Below are 23,627 nucleotides of genomic sequence, written 5' to 3' on the forward strand. Positions count from 1 at the left end.
AAGCCACAGGTTCCGTTTAGGGTAGCACTGTCCTGTCCAGACTCCCATGCCTCACCAGCCAGGCCAGGCAGCTGTGACAGTATTTGAGGGAAACCACCCCTCAGAGCTGACTTTAGGGTCAGAGGCGATTAACAGTCCAGGGAAGGTCAACCGGCCTGCCTGGGACCCCCACTGGGCAGACACTGGATATAGTGAGACTGTGGGCCTGACTTTAAAAAAAGGCATGTCCAACGAGGACCTGGGGTGGGCTACCCACTGCCCCATTGCAGGCTACAGTGGGGAAAGCTCCCTGTCACCGAACCAGTGATGGGGGACCACAGTGGCAGACCAAAGAGCCAATCAGGCAGAGATCAAGTCTGGTCTAAGCACTGCTGGGGGGGGGGGGGGTGGTGGCCTCAGCTGTAGTGACACTCCGTTATGCTGCTATGAAATCAGCATGCTAGTTCCTCCCTCAGGGACACGGATACAGGGATACCCCCCCTCTGAGCCGAGCCTGCAAATGTTACTCAAAGTGACTAAAGACAAGGAAGTGCCCCTCCCTGCCCTTCTCAAGGACAGCAGGAGGAGTTACAGCGAAAGGCAGCACAGCCCTTCTGGGCTGTATCTGCAACCTTGCAAATCGGGACAGCCAGTTTCACTGCTGGTGAATGAAACTGCAAAAATCATATTTCTGAATAAAAACAGCAGTTAATATGTATTAAACACTTTTCTATCTTTTCTTCTCTGAACACTAGTTTATATACCTTATCTCATTTCGTCCTGGAAAAGTCCTAAGAGATAACTTGCTTATGAAGAAAATGAGGTGACAAGTTGACTAGGTCAAATTCACAGTTAATGTGATGGACCTGGAGGTGGGCTCGAGATTCTGAGCTCTCATCCACCACCACTGTCTCCAGAAATACTCTGTCTACACGACTCATTTCAAATAATTACCCTGAGAACAGAAAGTAAAGGCCAAGATAAACGCAGCGGTCAAAGTTGCAGAAACACACTATCACTTTAAGAGAAAATGGCAGAGACCAGGTGATTGGTGAAGAGGCAAGCCCTGAACTCCAACCCATGGGCCTTACCTGGCACCCTACCAGCTGCTGTTCCACCACCTGCTGCATGTCCGCGTTTAATGTTTCCGGCTCGAATGCCACGTTGGCTTGCTGCAGCCACAGCTCCAGCTCGGCCACCTGGGTCTTGCAGACATGAAGGACTTCAGCCGGCTCGGGTCTCGGTTTCTGCGCTGTGGTCTGAGAAACTCCTTGCTCTACAGAAGAGCCCAGAGCTGCAGCCTTGGTAGGAGGTGTGGCACCCTACAATAAATCCAAAGATAATCCAGCAGTAAAAAGCCAGGAGTCCAAAATTTTCAGATTTGGGCTTGCAGAGACCTGTGAACTTTCAGCACTTTCCCAGACAAAAGAAAAAACAAACCCATATATACACACATACACACAAAAATGTATATGGGCAGAAGCACGAAAGGAAACCAAACTACCTCCACACGCATAGCAACAATCACGTGACCTGGCGCCCAGGTTTCCAGGCAGCTGATCTGCGGTACACAGGTAGAGTGTGCCTGGGAGCAGAGGACGCACACGGGCCCCCGGTGCATTCAACGGCGGGCCCAGGAGACAGGTGAGTGTCGGGGGAAGGTGTGCGTGTGGGGGTGTGTGTCTGAAACACTTCAGTGACCTGGCCAGTGTTTAAAGTTGCATGACACAAGATTAAGCAATGCTTACATTACTGTGTGCTCTGTTCAAACAAAAGAGATCTTTACACACCGGCTGGGAAACAAGGAAATATACCACACACTTTTAACTTAACATCTTCTCAAGTGGTTAGACTATAAAATATTTTAGCTTCCCCCACCTACATACCTGCCATTACTTATCTAAACTTCTCTCTCTTAAAAATAGCTTGAGTCAAGTAGTGACCCTTAGTTAGATAATCTGGCAACTTTTCTCCTACTCTTTCAAGAGAATCTCTAAGATGAATTTCTACTTTGTAGATATTCAAATATTACCGAATTAAGAACCAAATATTTACAGTATAAGAAAGAGTGATATATTCTCTTCAGACTGAAACAAGGTTGCTTATTGATCCGGTAGAAAAATTTCTTCTAGATAACAGATGAAAATCTCCTAATAATTATATAATGAGTATTTTCAATTTGGAGATAAAAAAATGATCTGATACAGAAATATATTTGCTTCCCACATCCTTTTCCAGAACGTTGAAAGAGTATATTAACCCTTCTAGAAAAATTCCTTTAGGAATAAGGATTTGTGTTTTGCTTCACAAAGGGATTGGTCAATACATATCTTACTACCTTTATGATGAAATACAATGTTTTCTATATAAGACTTTGCTAAACTACACATTAGCATCTATGTAATAAGGCACTGTGTTGGCCAAGTGACAAGCTTCTAATGGGAGTTGCTGACAAACGTCTATCTTAAGTCAACTGAAATAAATGCACAGTTCCCAATGTTTGAGCAATTTCGTTTAAACACAGAACTTTCAGTACAGCTGAAGTACATGAAACGGGCAAGCCGTAACAAAACCATGCTCGGTGCAACGACACCACGCATTCTCGCACACGCTGAGGAGCCTCACGAGAGCGGCTCTGGCCACAGTGTCTCTGGGCTGTGCTTGTTCCCAGTGACCACCTATTAGCTTCACACGCTTGCGCTTTCCTGCTTACACGCTACTTCTCCCGGCCCTCATCAACGTTTTCTTCTCTTGTTTTCTCTGCCGTTCAGACACGGTCAGCTCTATACATGGCTTTGCCTGTTTCCAATTTCTTCTTTAGCCCACATTTAAAAAAAAAAGCAACAGTTGTGTGATTTTACTGCCAAACACCGATTTCTAGTCATCTGATTGTTGTCTAGAATTCAGATATTGCTTCTGTCTTAGTGACAAAGGTTTTGGGATCTTTCTTTTTTTCTTTTTTCTTTTTGACACCTGAGATAACAATCTGTTAATATTAATACATCTGTATGACAAGATTTATCATCCACCTTCTTTATTTATTTAAAAATATTATTTGAGCGCCCATCATATGCCACATGCATTTTTAAATTGACAGTATTTAGTTTCTTTGCTTTCTCACTAATTCACTGAATTAATAAGGAAACAGGAAGCTCGATAACTAACTGGGGCTTTATCTACTAGTTATTTGAACCTGAAAAAAAAAATACAAAGGTGAACAGAAGAGAAAAAGAGTATTTGCAACCATGGAACTTCAACAGCTGAAGGTGCCCTGGGGAACCTGTCAGCAATGAGTTCTTCTGCCTCTTTTTGTAGCCAGAGACACCCAAGTGCACTTAACGTTTAATCATCTCGCACACTCCTATTTCACCACGTTGCTTCTGAGGGGCTCAGGCCTACACATAAGGTCCTTGCCTATGATCACACAGCTCTGTGATCTGTTAACTCTGAGTCCTCAGGGTTTTTAACAATAGAGCCCCTGCCAAATGATAGCTCCAATTCTAAAAGCAGAGATTATTTAAATGGATGTTTTATGATTATACATCTTGGTGGGGGGGGGCTAAAAAATATTATCACAAGTATTTCTTGTGATAGAACTGTGTCATCTCCATAGCATAACTATAAATTAATAAAACCTAATCCTTCATCAGATTATTAGGAGCTGGGTAAATGTGCTCAGTGTGATATACTGACTTCCTCAGTATTTCACACCACAAGTCCAGTGTACAGATGAGGAAACTGAGGCTTAGAGAGGTTAATAGAAACTGCCTATGGTCACCCAACTAGTAAGTAGAACCAAGATTCAATCCCTGATTTCATTATGACTTAGGGTCCACAAGTCCACATTCTCAACATAATTTAGCCCACCCTCTGGTATCCAAGTAAGCCTCCCAGTGAATATCATTATCTTGATTTTGGCATCAACGCATCAGTAATCTAAGCAACAGGATCCAGTTAAATATAAGCTCATATTCTGGCGGTAGCTATGCAAAATTTCATGCCAAAATACCAGTCCTTTAAATTTACTACTTAATATTTTACAGTCCATTTTAAAAAACATGCATGCCCTCCAAAAACAACCACACACACACTCTCTCTCTCTGTCTCTTTTTATAAAATGCAAAATTGCCCGGCTAAATGGAACACGCAGCCACACATGTACAGACAGCAGACACGCTGCTAGGACCAGGTGGTGGAGTTTTATTGTATATATTTGGTGAGGCCAAACCTACCTCGATTTCACATCTCTTGAATTAGGAAGGCTGATTGGAATATTCTGGGTTTGACTCCTTCTCCACTTACCAACTCTACTTCTACTCCCTGAATTGTGATTTCCTCATTTGTAAACTTATGGTAGGTATTAATCTACCTTATTTAATCTGCGGCTTAAACAGCAAATATGAAGGCCTTGTACGTAATGGGCGGTTAATCAGTATTAGCTCTCTTCCACTTTCATTACCCCCGTAAGTACTATCTACAGAAGAAAGAAGCGGTTGTTAGTAGACAGACTGACAAATGGTGAGCGAGTGTCACGCTTACTTTCCATGTAAACACCTGATGGCAAATCTTCCAGGTCTCCGGCTTGACAACACACACGGAAAAGTTCAAGTTCACAAAGAACTCTTGGTTGAAATACACAGTATTGCAAAATACAGAGAGGTTGTCATCTCTAGGTGCTCAGGTACCTGACCAGTTGGCTTGTTAGTGACAAGGACTTACCTCTTCTGTTTGGCTGGGACTCGGGGTAAAAGCTGGGCCTTGCTCAGTGTTTAGCGAGCCTGGGGCAGGACCTTGTGCCATGGAACTATCACACGTGCTTATTTTCCCCGCTGCCTCCTGTGAAGAGAAGCAGCAGAGGTCCAGAAAAGGTCCTGCTCCACTGCCACGCAAGTCACTCATCCTGCACCTGCTCATTTGGCAAATCGCCTGCTTGCAAACGTGTTCAGAGAAGTCAGATGCATTTAGCAAAAATGTTTGTTTACTAGGAATAAAATCAACATCTTCAGGTTTGTCTTTATTTGAAAGACTTAAATTCTCCAAAGCTCTCTAGTTTATGAGGAGCACATAGGAATCCAGAGAATTATGTATTTAAGTGGATTATTATGAGAATTATAATCAAATGAGATTATCTGATAAAGGCCACATTTTAACTAATGGGAGAAAAGATGAATTTGTTTAAATTCGGGAAGAACAACCCAGGTATTTCATGAAAAATATTAACCAGATCCTTGTCTCACTCTGAACAATGAATTCTAATTCTAATATTTAATATAAGAGATATGTCATAAAAATTATTGAAAAAATATGAGTGGCCCTGGCCGGTTGGCTCAGTGGTAGAGCGTCAGCCTGGCGTGCAGGAGTCCCGGGTTCGATTCCCAGCCAGGGCACACAGGAGAAGTGCCCATCTGCTTCTTCACCCCTCCCCCTCTCCTTCCTCTCTGTCTCTCTCTTCCTCTCCCGCAGCCAAGGCTCCACTGGAGCTAAGTTGGCCCAGGTGCTGAGGATAGCTCTGTGGCTTCTGTCTCAGGTGCTAGAATGGCTCTGGTTGCAACAGAGCATCATCCCCTGGTGGGCGTGCCGGGTGGATCCCGGTTGGGCGCATGCGGGAATCTGTCTGACTGCCTCCCCGTTTCCAACTTCAATACAAGAAAAAAAAAAAATGAGTGAATCTTTTTTTAATATAGGAGTGAGGAAGGACTTTTGAAGAATGACAAGGAAAAGAATGTTAGTATTAACAACAAAATAATAGTTATGTTAAAAGCGAAACATTAGGTTGGAATAACAACTCACAAAGTGTTAATATCCTTAATATATTAATTACTATTAGAAATCAATAACGGAAACACAGACCCTCCATCAGAAACAAGTCAAGTGGCATGGCTAAGATATTCACAAAAGAATAATACAAAAGCCAAACAAGCACCTAAAGAGATATTCAACATTCCTAGAATATAAATTTAATTTCAACTACTAGCTATGTCTGGCTAAGATTGAAATTCTAGACCGTCAGCTTGGGGACAGGAAAGAGGCACTTCCTCGCATGCCAGGTAAAGATAAAATCGAGAGTCTTTCTAGAGTGTAGTTTGATCATGTGTGTCACATTTTAAATGGATGTAGTCTTTGATCCAGCAATTCTACTTATTTGGTTAACCAACATTAAAAAATGGGAAAATGTCATGTACATAAATAATTAACATAATACAGTGGGAAAAATCTGAATATTGTCATCAACCAATCTTTTTTTTTTTTTTTACAGAGTCAGAGAGAGGGATAGATAGGGACAGACAGACAGGAAGGAAGAGACATGAGAAGCATCAATCATCAGTTTTTCATTGCAACACCTTAGTTGTTCATTGATTGCTTTCTCATATGTGCCTTGACCGGGGGGGGGGGGGGGGGGGGGGGGATTACAGCAGACCGAGTAACCCTTGCTTAAGCCAGCGACCTTGGGTCCAAGCTGGTGAGCTTTGCTCAAACCAGATGAGCCTATGCTTAAGCTGGCAACCTCGGGGTCTCGAACCTGGGTCCTCCGCATCCCAGTCCGACACTCTATCCACTGCGCCACTGCCTGGTCAGGTTCATCAACCAATCTTGAATGCTCTACTTGTAAATGTATGATTTTGGACAAGTCAACCTGGATACTGAGTCTCATTTACTTCTTTTTTTAAAAGATTTTATTTGATTTTTAGAGAGAGGAGACAGAGAGAGAGAAAGAAGGGGTAGGAACAGAAAGCATCAACTCATAGTAGATGCTTCTTGTATGTGCCTTGACCAGGCAAGTGCAGGGTTTCAAACTGGCAACCTCAGCATTCCAGGTCGATGCTCCATCCACTGCACCATCACAGATCAAGCTTACTGCATCTTTAAAGTGGGATTATAATCTACCTCACTCATGCTTATGATTATTAAACAATAACATATAGTATAAAGCATCTAGCAGTTCCTAACAAAATTTACTTTTCAGTTCCATGTACTAAAAACAGTGACTGCTATTAGAAAGGTATGAACCAAGAACTAAAGGTAAAGCTTGGTTTAACTTTTAACTAAAGGTAAAATTGGAAAAGTAGTCAGGATCATGTCAAGTCTGGAATGCCATGCTAAGAAGTTTGCATTTTATTCAGTAGATAAACAGAGTCCATGAACGACCGCAGATTGTTAATGGTTTTCTGAAAAGTCACCAGTATTGTATAAGACATATTAGGAAAAATAACTGGAGGCTGTAACCCAATGAGAAAGTTACTACAAAAGTCTACATAAGAAGGAATAATTGCCTGGAATATGACAATGACAAAAATAATGGGAGGAGGAGGATGTAAAGATTGAGCGGACATCATTTAACCTCTGATTGGGTAAGAAAGGCAAGATACAATGAGGTATCTAAGATGTCTCCGAAGCTCAGCTTAGACACAGAAAACAGTGGTGCCATTAATGGACATTGAGGAAATTAGACGGAAGAGCAAGCTTGAAGGAAAGTTGGGAAAATAGGTTTGAGATGAAGAAAATACATTCGGGAAGAAAAATCTGTCAGGAAAGGAGAAATGTAAAAGGATTTAAGGGAAAAGTCAAGACTAGAAATTTGATTTGGGAATCACTGGCATAGAGGTGACCGCTAAACACACTGAGGGAAAGGAAATTGCTATAAAGTGAAGAAGAGGATGGAACTTCGGGGGAAGGCCTGCCATCACAGGAACAGGGCAAGAGCGGATGGAGGGGGAGCTGCAGGCTGGGGAGACAGAGTGAGGAAGGTCCGAGGAACACTGCATTTCAAGAAGAAAGAGGTCGTCAATAGTGTCTAGTGCTGGAGGGATCAATAAGGATTAGGACTAATAACAGGACATAAATGGATGTTCCAGAAGTCAATGGCCATTTAAATATAGCCAGGGGGTAAAAACGTGATTATAAAAGGGGCCAAGGTTGAGGAGTACCACGTAAAGGTTTAGCAGTAAATGAAAGGAAGCAAAGGAATTGACCTGGGAAGCAAAAATAAAAAAACTCAATGCACGAAAAGTACCATACCGAGCATACATGGAAATGTAGAAGACCGAGCTCTTGGCCTTCGTGAAACTGTGTCGAGTGTATGCATAAAAATGTGAGAAGTCATCCCCGAGGTTCAAAATGCTACGAGGAAACAAAGGGAGAGTCGGGTTTCCTGAAGGTGGAAGCTGAGTTGGGCCTCTGTGGATGGGTAGGAAGTCGACAGACAGTTAGTTGTGGAGAGAAGAGCAACACAGGAATGCAAAGTGGCTTCTAAGTGTCTGGGCTCTGGGACAGTTTGTCTGGAGGGCAGGGCCACAAGGGAGGGGACTTGTTAGGGAGAGATAAACTGAATCCTGAGGTGGAGGGAAGGAACCTAGCGAAGGCAGAGACTGGAGATGCAGGTACAAGCAGAGCCCGGAGCCAATGAAAGGACCGGCCTGGGAGCTGGGGGAGGGGTTAGCGCTGGGCAGGGCGCCGGCGTGGGGAGGTGTGTGAATCAGAACGATGAAGACCTGTTTCAGGAGCAAGGGGAAGCACTGTGTTCCGTCAGCTATGATTTTCTAAAGTGAGAGCATCAGCCCTCTGACTTCAGCGATTGGAGAAGATTTAGAAGGTCATTAGGAGCAAAAAGACTTACTTTATCTATTTATCTTATCCACTACTTTGTTCAAAAAAAGGATCATGGGGAGACCACTCCCCAAAATACTCCTGAAAGAGAGATGTGTTAAATGCTCTGAAACACCATGGTGAACATTTTAGGTGCCCCTTCGAGTTATCTGTTTTGTCACTTTGGATTGTCACATATTGAGTTTTCCTCAGAAAAATACTCTCCTGAATACAAAACAGAAATGTAAATGATATAAGCAAGTCCTTGGCTGTCTTTTCATTCGTGCAGAGGTAATGGTGAGAAGCTTTCAAATTTTTCAGCGCAAGCAAGTTCATTCTCTTAAGCATTCTTTCAAACAAGAAATCCTTTTCTTCGACTTTCTAAGCCTCACCCTCCCTATCCCCCTCCCCACACACGTTATGCCCAGTGGTACCTGAATGATAGTTCCAGAGGATGAGGACGCTCGATCTTCCCCCGCATCCTTGTCATGCTTCCAAAGTAAAGACCAAGACCCGGAAGGTGGCTTGCCTTTCTTATCTCCGTTCTAACACAGTAATCATTGATTAGCAGAGGGAAGTGATTTCCTGCCATCATAACCAGCATCCTACTCATCCCTACTCATCATACCAAACATAGCTCAGTAGGCAGTAGAGCTGTAGCCCTTAATTCTACCTCTCTCCTATTCTTCATCTCTGTCTTTGAATAACTAAACCATATGTCTCCAAGTGGGGTTGCTCTTCCTGAAGCCTAAGAAACATTCCTAAGAGGTGGGACTCAGCTCACATCACACAAAAAGGATTTTTAAAACTGCTGTAGGAATTTGATCTGCTTTGGTAAATGTCACCTTCAATGTTGAATGTGTATTTTTGCTGTTGTCAAACACAAACAGTGAATGTTATAAACATATCAGCTCAGAGGCAAATATAGGTCTCAAATTAGAATCACACTGATGTGCACGCTTTTCTTGGTCTCTGGTACCCCCGCTGTTCTCACATTCTCTCTGCAGAGAAGGGTGTAATCAGATTACGAAGTTGTCTGATGGTCAGAGTATAGAAAACCCTCACCTTGTCCCAGGGATACAAAATAGGACAACAGAATGTTCTTTGTGACAGTGGAGCTATTTAACAGTCTATAAAATGAGCAGAAAAAAATGTCCAGTGGTTACACATGAGACAAAAACTATAATTGTAATTTTCTTCCTTTTGTCACAAGATCCATTATAACTTCAGTTTTTTTGTGTGTGTGTTTTTAAAATTTATTTATTTTACAGAGCCAGAGAGAGAGCCAGAGAGAGGGATAGACAGGGACAGACAGACAGGAATGGAGAGATGAGAAGCATCAATCATTAGTTTTTCGTTGCGCATTGCAACACTTTAATTGTTCATTGATTGCCTTCTCATACGTGCCTTGACTGTGGGCCTTCAGTAGACCTTGTAACCCCTTGCTCGAGCCAGCGACCTTGGGCTCAAGCTGGTGAGCTTTTTTTTTTTTTGCTCAAACCAGATGAGCCCTCGCTCAAGCTGGCGACCTCGGGGTCTCGAACCTGGGTCTTCCATATCCCAGTCCGACGCTCTATCCACTGCGCCACCGCCCGGTCAGGCTATAACTTTAGTTTTTAAAGTATGAAATAGAACCCTGGCCAGGTAGCTCAGTTGGAGCATTGTCCTGATGTGCCAAGGTTGTGGGTTTGATCCCCAGTCAGGGCACATGCAAGGATCAACCAATGAATGCATAAATAAGCAGAACAAATCAATGTCTCTCCCTCTCCCGACCTCTCTCTTAAAAATCAGTAAAAAAAAAAAAATATTAAGTATGAAATAGAAATTGGTACCAGGAAAGACAACTACAAATGTCTCATTCAACCAGTTCTAATGAAACAGTAAGGATTAGTATTAGTTGCTAACACATCTCTTTATGTCCTTGGCAATGCTGCTTTAGACTGACAAAGTAATTCAAATACATAAAAAAAAAAAAGTTCTAAAAAGCACAGCAGGAGTGCCAACCAAACAGCAAACTCTCAAAGCTCCAGAGAAAGTACTCAGAAGTCAGGATACGACCAAGAACTTCATCTTCTCCCTTACACTAACAAGAGTGGCTGAACTACATTTATTCCATGCTGGTGGGAAGCAGGTTTAGATGCTCTTAAACAACATAAGATAACTACTTCAATCCCCCTTATAAAATATAGGCATTAACTTTAAAAATCTTTATGTTTCCATTCATTCTAAGATCTTCCCATTGACCTTCTTTTAGAAGATTTCAGTTCTAATAAAATTTTTACAAGAAAACCATTTTCCTTACTTCACTCTTCAGAGAGCTCTCTTCCGCCTCTTCCTTGACAGCCGGCAGGAAGGACACGGAGCCTCTTCTGTTCAACTGGAAGGCACAGCACAAAGACACCTGCAGCCAAGCTGCCGTTCAACATCACCAGGACCCCAGTCTGGCTGCATTTTTATGCAGCTACTTTTTTGTTCATGTTATCCAAGATGCCCACCTACACAAGTAACCATCTGGGTCTGGCAACTTCAGCTCATCCAGCCGAATGTCATGACTCAGTCAATCTAATATCCTTTTCATTTGCTTTGTCCTCTGTGGCTCCTTATCAAACAATTCAAAAATCAAAAATGTGATTTATTGGCCCTGGCCGGGTAGCCCATTTGATTAGACTGTTACCAAGGTTGCGGATTTGACCCCTGGTAGGGCACATACAAGAATCAACCAATGAATGCATAAATAAGTGGAACAACAAATCGATGTTTCTCTCTCTCTTCCCTCTTCCTCTAAATCAATAAATTAAAAAAAAAAAAAAAAAAAAGTGGCCTGACCTGTGGTGGCACGGTGGATAGAACATCGAGTTGGATTGCTGAGGTCGCTGGTTCGCAACTCTGGGCTTGCCCGGTCAGAGCACATATGAGAAGCAATACTACTGTGAGATGATGATTCCCACCCCCAATCCTTTCTCTTTCTCTCCTCTCTCTAATATCAATAAAGAAAATCTTTTTTTAAAAAATGTGATGCACTGATGTAGATTCAGAGTGGTCTAAGACAGGTGCTGGGCTCATTTTGGAGTCTGCAATGGGCTGTTTAGTAAGATTTTCAGATTCCGCCACCTGCCTGTGGAATTTCATAAGCAGCTCTTTAAGTAACTTGGGCATAAGAATTCCATTAAGTTCAGAACAGACACACCCTGAAGATTTATATTCACTAGTGAACAACCTCAGGTGGAGTATTTCCACTTTAAAAAAAAGTCCTTTACTACTGGCCATAGACACAGATACCACATGTTTCTCAGGTGAAAAATACGACCCATTTAAAGCTCCTATGGAATGTGGGACCAGCATTAACGAAAACCATACCCACCTTCTGCTCAGGAACACCCCTCTCAGCCACGCCCCTCTCTTCTGATGCTCCTGCCGACAGTAGTTCCTTGTCCTTTTCTAATTCTTGCTGCTCTCGCTGTAAATGCCCGTGAAGGTTTAGTACGGTGGACTTTAAGTCCATCAACATGTCTTCCTTTTTCTGGTTCAAACTCATAATCTGCTGTTCAATTCCTTCGATTTCTCCCTGTGCAGAAAGAGGGTTTGCATTGCTTTAGGATGTCTGAGGCCCTGGCACGCTCGCGGGAGCCTGCTTCAATGGTCTGCATTGGATGAGATTTTATGTGCTGTCGATTTGCAGAGCCAGGAGCTCCTCTCTGGTCCAGTCTAGTCAGTTCTGCATCCTGCTGCATTTCCCGATTGTCCAGGGAGGGTTTACAGGCTGCCTATTAGAATGCCCTAGCCTCACTGTAGGCCTTGTCAGTCAGTCTCCAGGGGTCAAGCCAAGGCTCAAACATTTGTGACAAGTTCTATGGGTACCTGAGATGTGTGCAGATGGTTGAGAGCCATTGCTGCAGTGGCCACAGGACTGACTAGACAGAATTCACAGGGTCGGGGCCCGAGAATCTGCACTTTGAGAAGTGAGCGCCCCAGGAGATTCATGAGCAGACTAACATTTGGGCAACCACTGCGAGAAAACAAGGTTAGAAATCTCACACTTTCATTATTGCTTTCGTGGCCTTTTTTGGTGTAACTGGGTTCAATTACTTTTTCTTAAAGCCACAGCTTCCTCCCAAATGGGAAAAAACAAAGGTACTGTGAAATATAACTTACTAAGGCAGCGGTTCTCAACCATTCTAATGCCGTGACCCCGCAATACAGTTCCTCATGTTGCGGTGACCCCAAACCAAAAAATAATTTTGGTAGCTACTTCATAACTGTAATTTTGCTACAGTTATGATTCGGAATGTAAATACCTGATATGCATTATGTATTTTCCGATAGCTTTAGGCAACCCCGCCGAGGTTGCGACCCACAGGTTGAGAACCACTGTACTAAGGGATGATGAACAGATGATTCCAAGCTTTGTAATGTTACTTCAAAACTTTGTAGGATGGGCCCTGGCTGGTTGGTTTAGTGGTAAAGTGGTGGCCCAGTGTGTGGAAGTCCCAGGTTCGATTCCCAGCCAGGGCACACAAGAGAAGCACCCATATACTTCTCCACCCTTCCCCCTCTCCTTCCTCTCTGGCTCTCTCTTCCTCTCCCACAGCCAAGGCTCCATTAGAGCAAAGTTGGCTCGGGCACTGAGGATGGCTCCATGGCCTCCGCCTCAGGCATTGAATGGCTCCAGTTGCTGCATAGCAACACCCCAGATGGGCAGAGCATTGCCCCCTAGTGGGCATGATGGGTGGATCCCGGCTGGGTGCATGCGAGAGTCTTTCTGCCTCCCCGCTTCTCACTTTAGAAAAATACAAAAAAAACCCCACAAAAATACAAAGAAAAAAACTTTGTATGATGGATGTATGAGAAGAAAACTTATACAGGGGAGAAATGCAGATGCCCACTGTCTGCCTACGAGAATTACAGAACCACAGATGAGAAAGAAATAACAGGTGTCATCAGTCCAACATCCTCCTCTCTACACCCCTGAAAGGCATCATTCTCTCTCTGCCTGAGCTTGGCAGGAAGTGCTGCGCCGGAGGGCACCCCGCTCCTGGTGAGCAAGCCTTTGTGTGCATTCGGCTTTTGTTCCTTATGTATTTCTTAAACCCTGATTTGTCCCTTCCTTCCTTTATATCTTTTTGTTCCATCCATCCATCCTGCAGATAGTCACAGAATCACTCATTACGTCCACACCTGTAAGTGAGAGTTCTGCTGTCCAGAGAAAGAAGGTGGTTTTCCCAGAGCTGCCGCCAGTTCGTGCCAGAGCACAGACCTGTACTCCTGCTACCCAGCCCCACGGCTCCTCCACTGCTGCACACCCCCCACACCAATACCCCATTCCGTCTGGGTTAGACGGCTTATGATTGCTTTGTGAAATGACAACAATTTAATCTGAGTAAACACTAAATTTCATAGGAATAGTGCCTACCGAATGAACATCATACTACAGCCATTAAGAACGACACTTTTCTAGGGAAACAGAGGCGTCTGCAGCACCACACGGCACCGAACAGCCTTGCTCAATGTGGTACCCAAGACTCCTGGGCACCTACCCTCCATGTGGTCAAGATCATTATTACAGTAACAATAAAATGTTATTCGGCTTTTTCATTGTGTTGACGTTTTTTACTCTGTGTTTTTTCATTGCAAAAGCAAACGTGCATAAAACTTCTGGCAGAAACAACAACTCTTTTAGTAGTTACTAGATTCTTCACTGTCATATACTTAACTATATTTAAAAAAAAGCCAGTTTCACTTAAGAATATCCTTGATAAAGAATATGTATTTTTAATAGTCTATGGACGAAGTGGAAAGCATACTTAAAGCACTTCTGCCACATAGCAAGCAAGAGAACTGAGGAAAAGCACTTCTGTGATTATTTGAGTTTCGAGCTGAACTGCCAATTTTTTTTTTCAAAGAACAATATTTTTACTTAAAAAAAAAAAACCCAGCTGGTCAATTATACTTATATAGGAAAATACAAAAAAATTTTTAAAAAGAGATAGATGTTAATAAATGTAAAATTTTAATATCAACGACTGAAATGGGTCATTGTTTGGAGAGGCTGCGTAACTAGTGAAACAGTATTTTCCACATGACTGAGCATGATGTCATCAAGTCACGCATGGTAAAGAGACCCATTCAAAGTACACGGTGGGGCCAAAGTAGGTTTACGGTTGTTTGCAATGGAAAATACAATTAATTAATAATAATAAAGTGATAATACAAGAATAAACTCTGTGTTTCACAACTGCAAACCTACTTTGGCCCCACCCCTGTATAAGACAGACCAATAAGTTTTAAAGTAAGACGTGAAAAGTTCATTGACATGGTTTCAGATTCTGAACTTGTAACTTCTACCTGCTGGAGTTTAGTGTAGTTTCAAAGAATATGCACAATTCTTCAGAAGGGCTGTTGAAATATTCCCCCTTTTTATATACATGTCTTGAGAGTCTGTTTTATAGACTTTAAACAAAACTACATGGCTCAGCAGACCGAATGCAGACGCAGATGAAAGTCTAGCTGGCATGTGGCAAGCCAGATGTTAGAGATTTGCGAAAATGTAAAACAGCGCCACTCTTCTCACTGCATTTTCTTTTTGGAAAACATCATTTCTTTCATAAAATTATGTTACTTTTATTAATGTGTAATGGAATTATCCTTATTTTAAAACAAACACATATTTCTACATTTCAGAGTTTTAATTTCTTTCTACTATATCAGTAGATACAACTCATATAAATTAAAGCTCTTTGGGGGGGGTTCATCAAATTTTTGAATGTAAAGGGAAACCTGACATTTTTACAATGTTGAGTTTTTATTATTGAGCCTGCCTTATTGAGTCCATTGCTTAACACCTGTGTTGCCTTGGTGCCCTCTGTAATTCTCCTTGGAGGTTAAGTACCTCACCCCGGGTCTCACGGCTGGCAAGTGGCATCACCTGGCTTTCAACACCACAGCAGCTGCCTGCCCGCATGAACTTGATGGCAGGAAAAAAGAAACTCTCTACAATCATTGCCATACATCAGGCCTTTTCTTTATAAAAATTCTAATTCAAAACAATTTCTAATTCAAAACAAAGAGTAAAAAAAACAAAAACAAAAAAACCCAAGCAGCAGAGGGTTAATATGCAAACCATTGTAACTGGGCCCCCAGACACTGTTAATTATGGCACGAGGAAACACTGCTTAGTATCTGAAACTCTCCATTATAGCAGCGTCCAGGGTCTTTACCTCTAAAGGCCAGCCCACACTGCATGACTCCTGCCCCAGAAAGCGAGTCAGAAAGCCAGCTGTCCCGGTATCCTGTGTTACATGAGCTTCTTCGGTACCAGAGCAAATTCAGACCAATATGCACCCAGCTGAGGATAAGGACCTTTAAAGGGCTGTTCATTATGATAATTATTTCCACCTGTTTTATGAACTAGCCATTCAAAGTAAATACTGCACACATCTACAACACCTCCCATTGGAAAAGCAGGAAATAGACTGCACCATCACCAAGGCTCCTTGGCACCAACGGCTTAGTAAGTGATCACTGAACGAACTGCGGGACTGCAGAATGAGGGAGAGACACGTACCTGTACTTGTGGCATCCTGGCAGCTAGGTCTGGTGACATATCTTCAGGGGAGAGCTCAGCTGAATAATTATTTAAGATCTGTTTCAAATTCTCTATTTCCTCATCGCACTCGTTAGTCTGCTTTATGACTATCTATAAAATAACCCCCAAAGAGAAGAATCATTGTTATATCTAAGGAATAGATCAATGGGCTACTTCCAGTGTCCAGCCCCATCACAAGTTCCAGTCAATGACAGCAAATAAGCACCCATACTGATCTCAGTAACAAAATGATAACCTAAATATAGAGGGGAACATTTGCAAAGTTGGCACCTGACCTTCTTGCTCTATGAGATGCCTGGGCACCTCGTGCAGTGCTTGGAGTAAAGGTCTAAGTAGACACACTCTTGGTCTTAAGTATTTCCTATCTAGTGGGCTTATTCTGGGAAGTATTTTATGTCAGGTTAATATAAAGTTGCTAAATTTTATAAAATTATTGCTATGTTATATATGCCATTTAAATACATTTTCCATGTTGGTCTTTCCGCATAGAAAGGTGACATTACTAAACTGGAGTGCACAGGGCATATAATTTGAGACATGATAGGTTTCACAATTCCAGCCACATCCTCACCTGGTATCCACTGGGATCAGTAATATACATTTTATGAGTAAAGGGTTGAGGGTCTAAGAGCAGTCTGAGTTTGGAGAAAAAGTAAGACTAACCAGAACAATACTGGAATCTAGAGTTAAGGGAGCAGCAGAGCTTGAAGCTATTTATGGATGAAATGATAGGATCAAAGTTATGATGAAATAAAGAAATGAACTTCAAAAGCGAGTGTAGATAAGATACTTCCTTGGTATGCTTCCTCCCACTGAAGCAAAATATCTATTAAACCACCAAGTTTCTGGCCAACACAGAAGTCTTCCCTTTCTTTTCTTTAATGTTTAACCATACTTTGAGTTGCAGGCTGGAAATAAATAACTATGTTCGCTGCACACACCTGTTCCATAGCCCTCTATAGAGCAATGCCCCATTACTTGCCACCAAAGTAATTTGTCTCGTTTTCCATAATGAGGGCAATTCCAATATCTAAAGTAGGAATTAAAATAAATGTGCCATATTCTCATGTTTTTCATTACTTCTGGCTTACTTAGCTTTGAATTATAGATGATGCTTGATTTCCACCAACACAATAAGATGGAAAATTTTGGCAGCACAGTTTGATACATAACTTGGCACAAAATATAATTGTATCTTCTATCCCTCCCCCCTTCATCTTGTGAAGAAGCCAATTCTGAGCACAGTTAGGACTGTTATTTTCTTTTCCTGACCAGACCAAGAAGCACAAAAAAGATGAAAAATAATAGATACAAATTTTATATCTTTTTCTCTTTTCTTCTCTTTATATTATTAAAAAATAGGACACTGAGTGCCAGATCTTTTTGCTCCCTGTGGGTGTCAGGAAATAACGTCAGCAGAGCAGAAGCCAGGCCAGAGAGATAATATGAGTTAAGACTCAAACCAAAGATTACAGTGTCCTCAAATCTTAGGAGAACAGTGTGGCCACCTAAATGTGAATGAAATTGAAGAGAAATAGCAGTTTTCTTCCTACGGTCAGGGTGGTAGTCAGGAAAAAAGGAAAATGAACTTTTTCTCTTCTCCTGACTCATCTAATCAGGAAATGCAGGCAGAGGGTGATTCTACCCAAGAGGGTTGAAACAAGTCTGTAGAATTTAAGGCTCTTAGCAACATTCTGTTCTTGGGAGAGCGGTGGCTGTTGACCTAGGAATACAAACCAAAGTGAAATGCAATGTCTATCTAATGATGATGCCTGACTTGAGACTGGAGATCAAACAAAACGTAAGAGGGAGAAAGGACGCTCTGGAGAGAGTCTGAAAGAGGACATCAAGAAGGAGGAGGAGACCAGAATCTAGAAACTCAAATTCTTGTCCTATTTGGACACAAATAAATCTCCACACAGATTAACTCAGTGTTCTTTGAGCAAGTCATCCACTTTCTGACACTAGTCTCCTTAGAGGCAAAAATAAGATGGCAGAGTGCCTATTCTCCCTGTATCAAATGTCTGAGAATAAAATGAGACAATTAAGCGGAAAGTGACTGAGACGCAAAAAAAAAAAAAAAAGAAAAGGTATGGGAATGATTAGTGTATGAGCCTGTCGGCCTCATGAGATTACAAATGCATTGGTCAAGTTCAAATCTCTTCCCATGTCATTTTACCCATGGAAGTCTTCAATAACTGGGTAATGAAATTATAAATAGACAATAACTATGCTTTAATGTCTTCAACCAGAATGAGGGCAAGAATTGAGAAAAATAACCCTAGCTGCATTTGAGCAAGACAATACATTCTTCTACGAAATGCCACTTTCTGGATAACAGCACTGGAAGAGACTGGAAGGAAGCAACACGGGCAGAATCTCACTGTCAGGGGAATGTGATCTACTCAACCACGAAAACCAAAAACAAAACTAGCTTTGCTGAAAATATATTGGGTAATACATTTTCACCCAATAAGTTGGCTGTCATCATAAACTACTCACCTTTAATAACTCATTTTGTTCCTGAGTCACATTTTCCAACAGTTTTATATCTTGTAAAAGCTGATTTGTCCGCTGAAACACAGGCAGGGGTTGCATTCCGGTCTGGGGTAACCTCAGTTCCACTTGGTACGACATTATTTCAGCAATGTTTTTCTTCATAGGATGTATATTTTCAAGTATGACCTTAATGATATCAGATAAGCATGGTTCGTAAATGAAAACAAAATGGACACTGCTAAGACTAATGTTTCAAAAGTATTTATATAATAGTGCATAATTTAGTCTCTATAGTTTTGATTTTTAAAAACATTTCCTTGGCTCACTTGTGATCCGGTAGTTCAAGTTCTCAGACAAGAATGCCTGGGGCAAGAGTAACCTCCCAGCACTAAATTACGCGCGAGTGGACAACTCTTTCCTTCCTTTCCCCCCTTGCTCCCCGCCCCCCGGGATAACTGTTACTTTGCTTTATGTATCGTCACCAGCCAGTGAGCTGTGTGATGGGAGGTACCGCAGCTTACTTCTGTAGTACCCTCACTTATCACAGGGCCTTCCCCCAGGGTAGGTTGTCAAAAAATGCTTATTGAATTGAACAGATCTATCCTGTCAATTTTTTTTTAAGTCCCAAAGGTATAATTACTTTGCTTTAATGTCATCTGATCCATAGAAACCTGGATTTACATAATCAAGTGATGAGAAGAGATTGTTCACTTTACTAATTACTTCATATAGGTCATTTAATTTAATCCAGGGAGGTAGATATCAGAACTTCCATTTCACAGAAGTTAGAAGACCAAGGTAAGGTCTAAATGTAAAGAGCAGGGCTGGAATTAGAACCCAGGCTGCCTGACGCCAAAGCACATGCTCCTAACCACTAGGTGGAACCAACATCTGTGTACTGTTTAGTTCGAGGGCTCTAGATATATTACAGTTGTCCAACATGATCACTGTAATACTAGTGTGCAGATATGAAAGACAATCCAGGAAATGTTAACGAATAGCTCCAAGTCACAGAGCCAGTAAGCAGCACGGTGGGGCTGGGACGAGTCTCCTGACTTAGAGCCTCAAGCTCTTGGACTATTAACTAGATTTGGCACAAAAGTAAAGCTTCCAAACTTTGATGATCATTTTTAGAAGAAATTAAATGAAAAAATAACCTATAGGAAAATTACCTTTATATATGTAAATGATACTGTATGATTTCAAACATGAATTTTTAGTCATTGATATCTCTTTCAACTCTATTGTGGCATTACTCTAGCAAGACTAAATACTTTTTATTACATCATATTATTACATTATCTAAAAATAAATGTAGTAAGTATTATAAAATAGTACTTGAAATAATAATCTACGCTTACCTGCCCATGCTTAAGATGTTCTTCAGGTGAAAAATCAATTATTTCTTTTGATAATAGGATAGCTTTGATTTTTGAAACTCTTTTCTCCATTGATTTCACTTCAGTTTCAATAACAACCACATCCTAGAGTTTCAGAAACAAAAGCACTTATGCAGCATATGCTGTATGCTAATAATCTATAAAACACAACTTATTGCCAATTCATTCAATTCTCATATTTAATCGAAATAGCTTGGTTACTTATACTTCTTAAAAACTAAACAAGTGTTACTTAGACAATGTTGATTGTTTTCAATTAATAGCATACCACGCTACAAAGCATTGCCTACACATTGTTGAGTTAAAGATCCTCATAAAGCCAGTTTTCAATTACTTATATTGTGAGAACAAAAGTACAGGTGTTTCTTTACTTATGACGAGGTTATGTCCTGATAAACCCATTGTAAATTGAAAATATCGTTGTCAAAAATGCACTTAATACACCCAACCTACTAACCATCATAGCTGAGCCTTTCATATGCACAGAACACCTATGTGCGCCTACAGTTGGGCAAAATCATCTAACAGCAAGAATACACTGTAGGGCATTGACTGTTTACCCTCGTGACAGTGTAACTGACCAGGAGGGGCGGTCGCTGCCACTGTCCAGCCAGCACCACAAGAGAGCATCTGACTGCACACTATTACCCAGGAAAAGATAAAAAATCAAAACTTAAAGTATGGTTTCTACAGAATGCGTATCACTTTCACACCAAGGTAAACTGAAAAAAAAAAAACAAAACACCTTAAGTCAAATCATTGTAAGTTGAGAACTGTCTGTAGTATACATCTGAATTAACTTTTAAGTAAATGCTCAATGATCTCCAAACTCTTTAGATTTATCTTTGGAATGTGTTCAAACACTTGACTACAAGTAGGTCTAACATTTTTAAAATTCCCACCACTTTAAGTAAAATGATAAAGTTACCCCTGGAAACGGAACACACAAGGAGCCGGAAAATTGACAGGATTTTCCGGCCAATCCCCTGGTGAGCTTATTGCCATTCAAAGAGTGGCTGAATTACTTTATAACTTACTCAGATGAACCTAAACAACAGATCATTTGTGCTGTGCTTATTCCCTTATCAGTGTCAACCTCTAGAACCCCGCCAAGAAGCTTAAGGTGATCCTGCTGTGGTTTGTGCTATGAAAGCCACATATTGAAGTCCACTTACACTGTCAGACGGCCTTCAGACCTTTACTTTAGGTCTCAAGGCAGACACGCTGTGGCAATAAAAAGGTACAGCTAAAAAGGAAGGGGGCAGAAAAAACTACAGATAAATAGATAAATAGAGGTTTCAAATCGAGCCACTCAATACAGGACAAATGGAACTACACTCAAGTGAAGCAGTAAATACAGCAACTTGATAATGATATACCCAAATTATGAGAAAAAGTTAAATTATATTGAAGTTATTTTCTGCACCTTACATTGGAAAAGGTATATAAAAATATACAATTCCTTTAGTATAATTTCCATCAAAAATTGCCGAAGCATTTAAAAACTTTAGAATAAGCTTCACTAACCAAGAATGTTTAACGATTATTATTCCATGAACTTATAATAGTGTGGTGTAAGGAATGTGACTGAGAAACAGAAGGTGAATGATTAAGACCAACTGTGCCTGCCTTGGCTATGGTACTCCATCCTTAAATAAATACCACATGTGTTTCAAGCTAAAATAAATAAAATTATTTAAAAATCGGGGGGCTGGCCTACAGCAGCCCCTCAGTAAATATTTGCTATCGATGAAGACTTATGAGGTTATCTGTTTTAAGACCCACTTTGTGCCCTGGCTGGTTGGCTCAGTGGTAGAGCGTCGGCCTGGTGTGCAGGAGTCCCAAGTTCGATTCCCGGCCAGGGCACACAGGAAAAGCGCCCGTCTGCTTCTCCACCCCTCCCCCTCTCATTCCTCTCTGTCTCTCTCTTCCCCTCCCACAGCCAAGGCTCCATTGGAGCAAAGTTGGCCCAGGCGCTGAGGATGGCTCCATGGCCTCTGCCTCAGGCGCTAGAATGGCTCTGGTTGCAACAGAGCAACGCCCCAGATGGGCAGAGCATTGCCCCCTGGTAGGCATGCTGGTGGATCCCAGTTGGTCGCATGCGGGAGTCTGCCTGACTGTCTCCCTGTTTCCAACTTCAGAAAAATACAAAAAAAAAACCCCACAAACAAACAAACAAACAAACAAAAAACACCCTCTTTGCTAATCTGTGCTTTTAAGTCAACAACATCTTCTCTCCAATAAAGAGAAAACACTGAACTTGTTTGATCAGGAGTCTTCCCTTTAAATTAGTGGTAGTCAACCTTTTTATACCTACCGCCCACTTTTGTATCTCTGTTAGTAGTAAAATTTTCTAACCGCCCACCAGTTCCACAGTAATGGTGATTTATAAAGTAGGGAAGTAACTTTACTTTATAAAATTTATAAAGCAGAGTTACAGCAAGTTAAAGGATATAATAATAATTACTCACCAAGTACTTTATGTTGGATTTTTGCTAAGTTTGGCAGAATAAATCTTTATCAAACAACTTACTATAGTTAAATCTATCTTTTTATTTATCCTTTGGTTGCTCCGCCACCGCCCACCATGAAAGCTGGAACGCCCACTAGTGGGCGGTAGGGACCAGGTTGACTACCACTGCTTTAAATAAACCACTCTTGGACTGAGAATGGGGATGTGATTTTTTGCACCATAGGTTGCAAAGTCAAGTAACAAATCAAGAAATAAGAACATAAATTGGCCCTGGCCGGTTGGCTCAGCGGTAGAGCATCGGCCTGGCGTGTGGGGGACCCGGGTTTGATTCCCGGCCAGGGCACATAGGAGAAGCGTCCATTTGCTTCTCCACCCCCCCCTCCTTCCTTTCTGTCTCTCTCTTCCCCTCCCGCAGCCAAGGCTCCATTGGAGCAAAGATAGTCCGGGCACTGGGGATGGCTCCTTGACCTCTGCCCTAGGCGCTAGAGTGGCTCTGGTCGAGACAGAGTGACGTCCCAGAGGGGCAGAGCATCACCCCCTGGTGGGCGTGCCGGGTGGATCCCGGTTGGGCGCATGCAGGAGTCTGTCTGACTGTCTCTCCCCGTTTCCAGCATCAGAAAAATACAAAAAAACAAAAACAAAACATAAATGAAAAAAAGTTCCAGATCAATGTGTCTTCATATAATCAGTAGCTGATTAGCATCTAACTCTAATTTACTAGCTGAAATATAAACAAAAAGAAAGAAATTACATCTTGACAGTGCCCACTTACATCAGCCATTCGCTGAATCTGTGGAAGGCTCTCCATGATGCTTTGTTGTAAAGCTGCTACTCGATGGCTTAACTCTTGTATGGACTGTGCAATATCATCTGTTTCAAAAATTACTGACAAGTCTTCAAGATCCGGAAAAATGGACTGTAAAAGATTATGTTTCTGTTCGGAATCTTCCAAAGCCATCTATAGAGTGAAAAACAAGGGGGCGGGGAGAAACATTAAGACACTGAAAGTTGATTAAAATTTAAATCAGAGAAAATTTACATTTGTCTCAACATATCAGACTCCTGGTCATTTCCCGTTTCGTAATAAAAC

General features: G+C 41.6%; 1 protein-coding gene across 8 annotated transcripts in view; it reads right to left on the minus strand.

The window, feature by feature from the left end:
• The window catches only part of SYNE2 (spectrin repeat containing nuclear envelope protein 2), a 351,348-nt gene that overhangs the window by 91,143 nt on the left and 236,578 nt on the right, over positions 1-23,627 (minus strand). For 3 of the 8 annotated variants that reach the window (XM_066272842.1, XM_066272840.1, XM_066272839.1), the window contains exons 58-66: positions 23,310-23,495; positions 20,026-20,148; positions 18,668-18,850; positions 16,124-16,255; positions 11,924-12,127; positions 10,865-10,939; positions 8,997-9,107; positions 4,699-4,815; positions 1,071-1,301 (exon numbers count right to left, since the gene is read on the minus strand). In XM_066272842.1, coding sequence (XP_066128939.1) covers positions 1,071-1,301; positions 4,699-4,815; positions 8,997-9,107; positions 10,865-10,939; positions 11,924-12,127; positions 16,124-16,255; positions 18,668-18,850; positions 20,026-20,148; positions 23,310-23,495 — 1,362 coding nt within the window. Of the gene's footprint in view, positions 1-1,070; positions 1,302-1,483; positions 1,621-4,698; positions 4,816-8,996; positions 9,108-10,864; positions 10,964-11,923; positions 12,128-16,123; positions 16,256-18,667; positions 18,851-20,025; positions 20,149-23,309; positions 23,496-23,627 lie in introns of those variants that run through there. The other 5 variants (XM_066272841.1, XM_066272838.1, XM_066272837.1 and 2 more) reach the window with 3 other exon arrangements.

The sequence above is a fragment of the Saccopteryx bilineata genome, chromosome 4 (assembly GCF_036850765.1).
Source record: "Saccopteryx bilineata isolate mSacBil1 chromosome 4, mSacBil1_pri_phased_curated, whole genome shotgun sequence".
Classification (NCBI taxonomy): Eukaryota; Metazoa; Chordata; class Mammalia; order Chiroptera; family Emballonuridae; genus Saccopteryx; species Saccopteryx bilineata.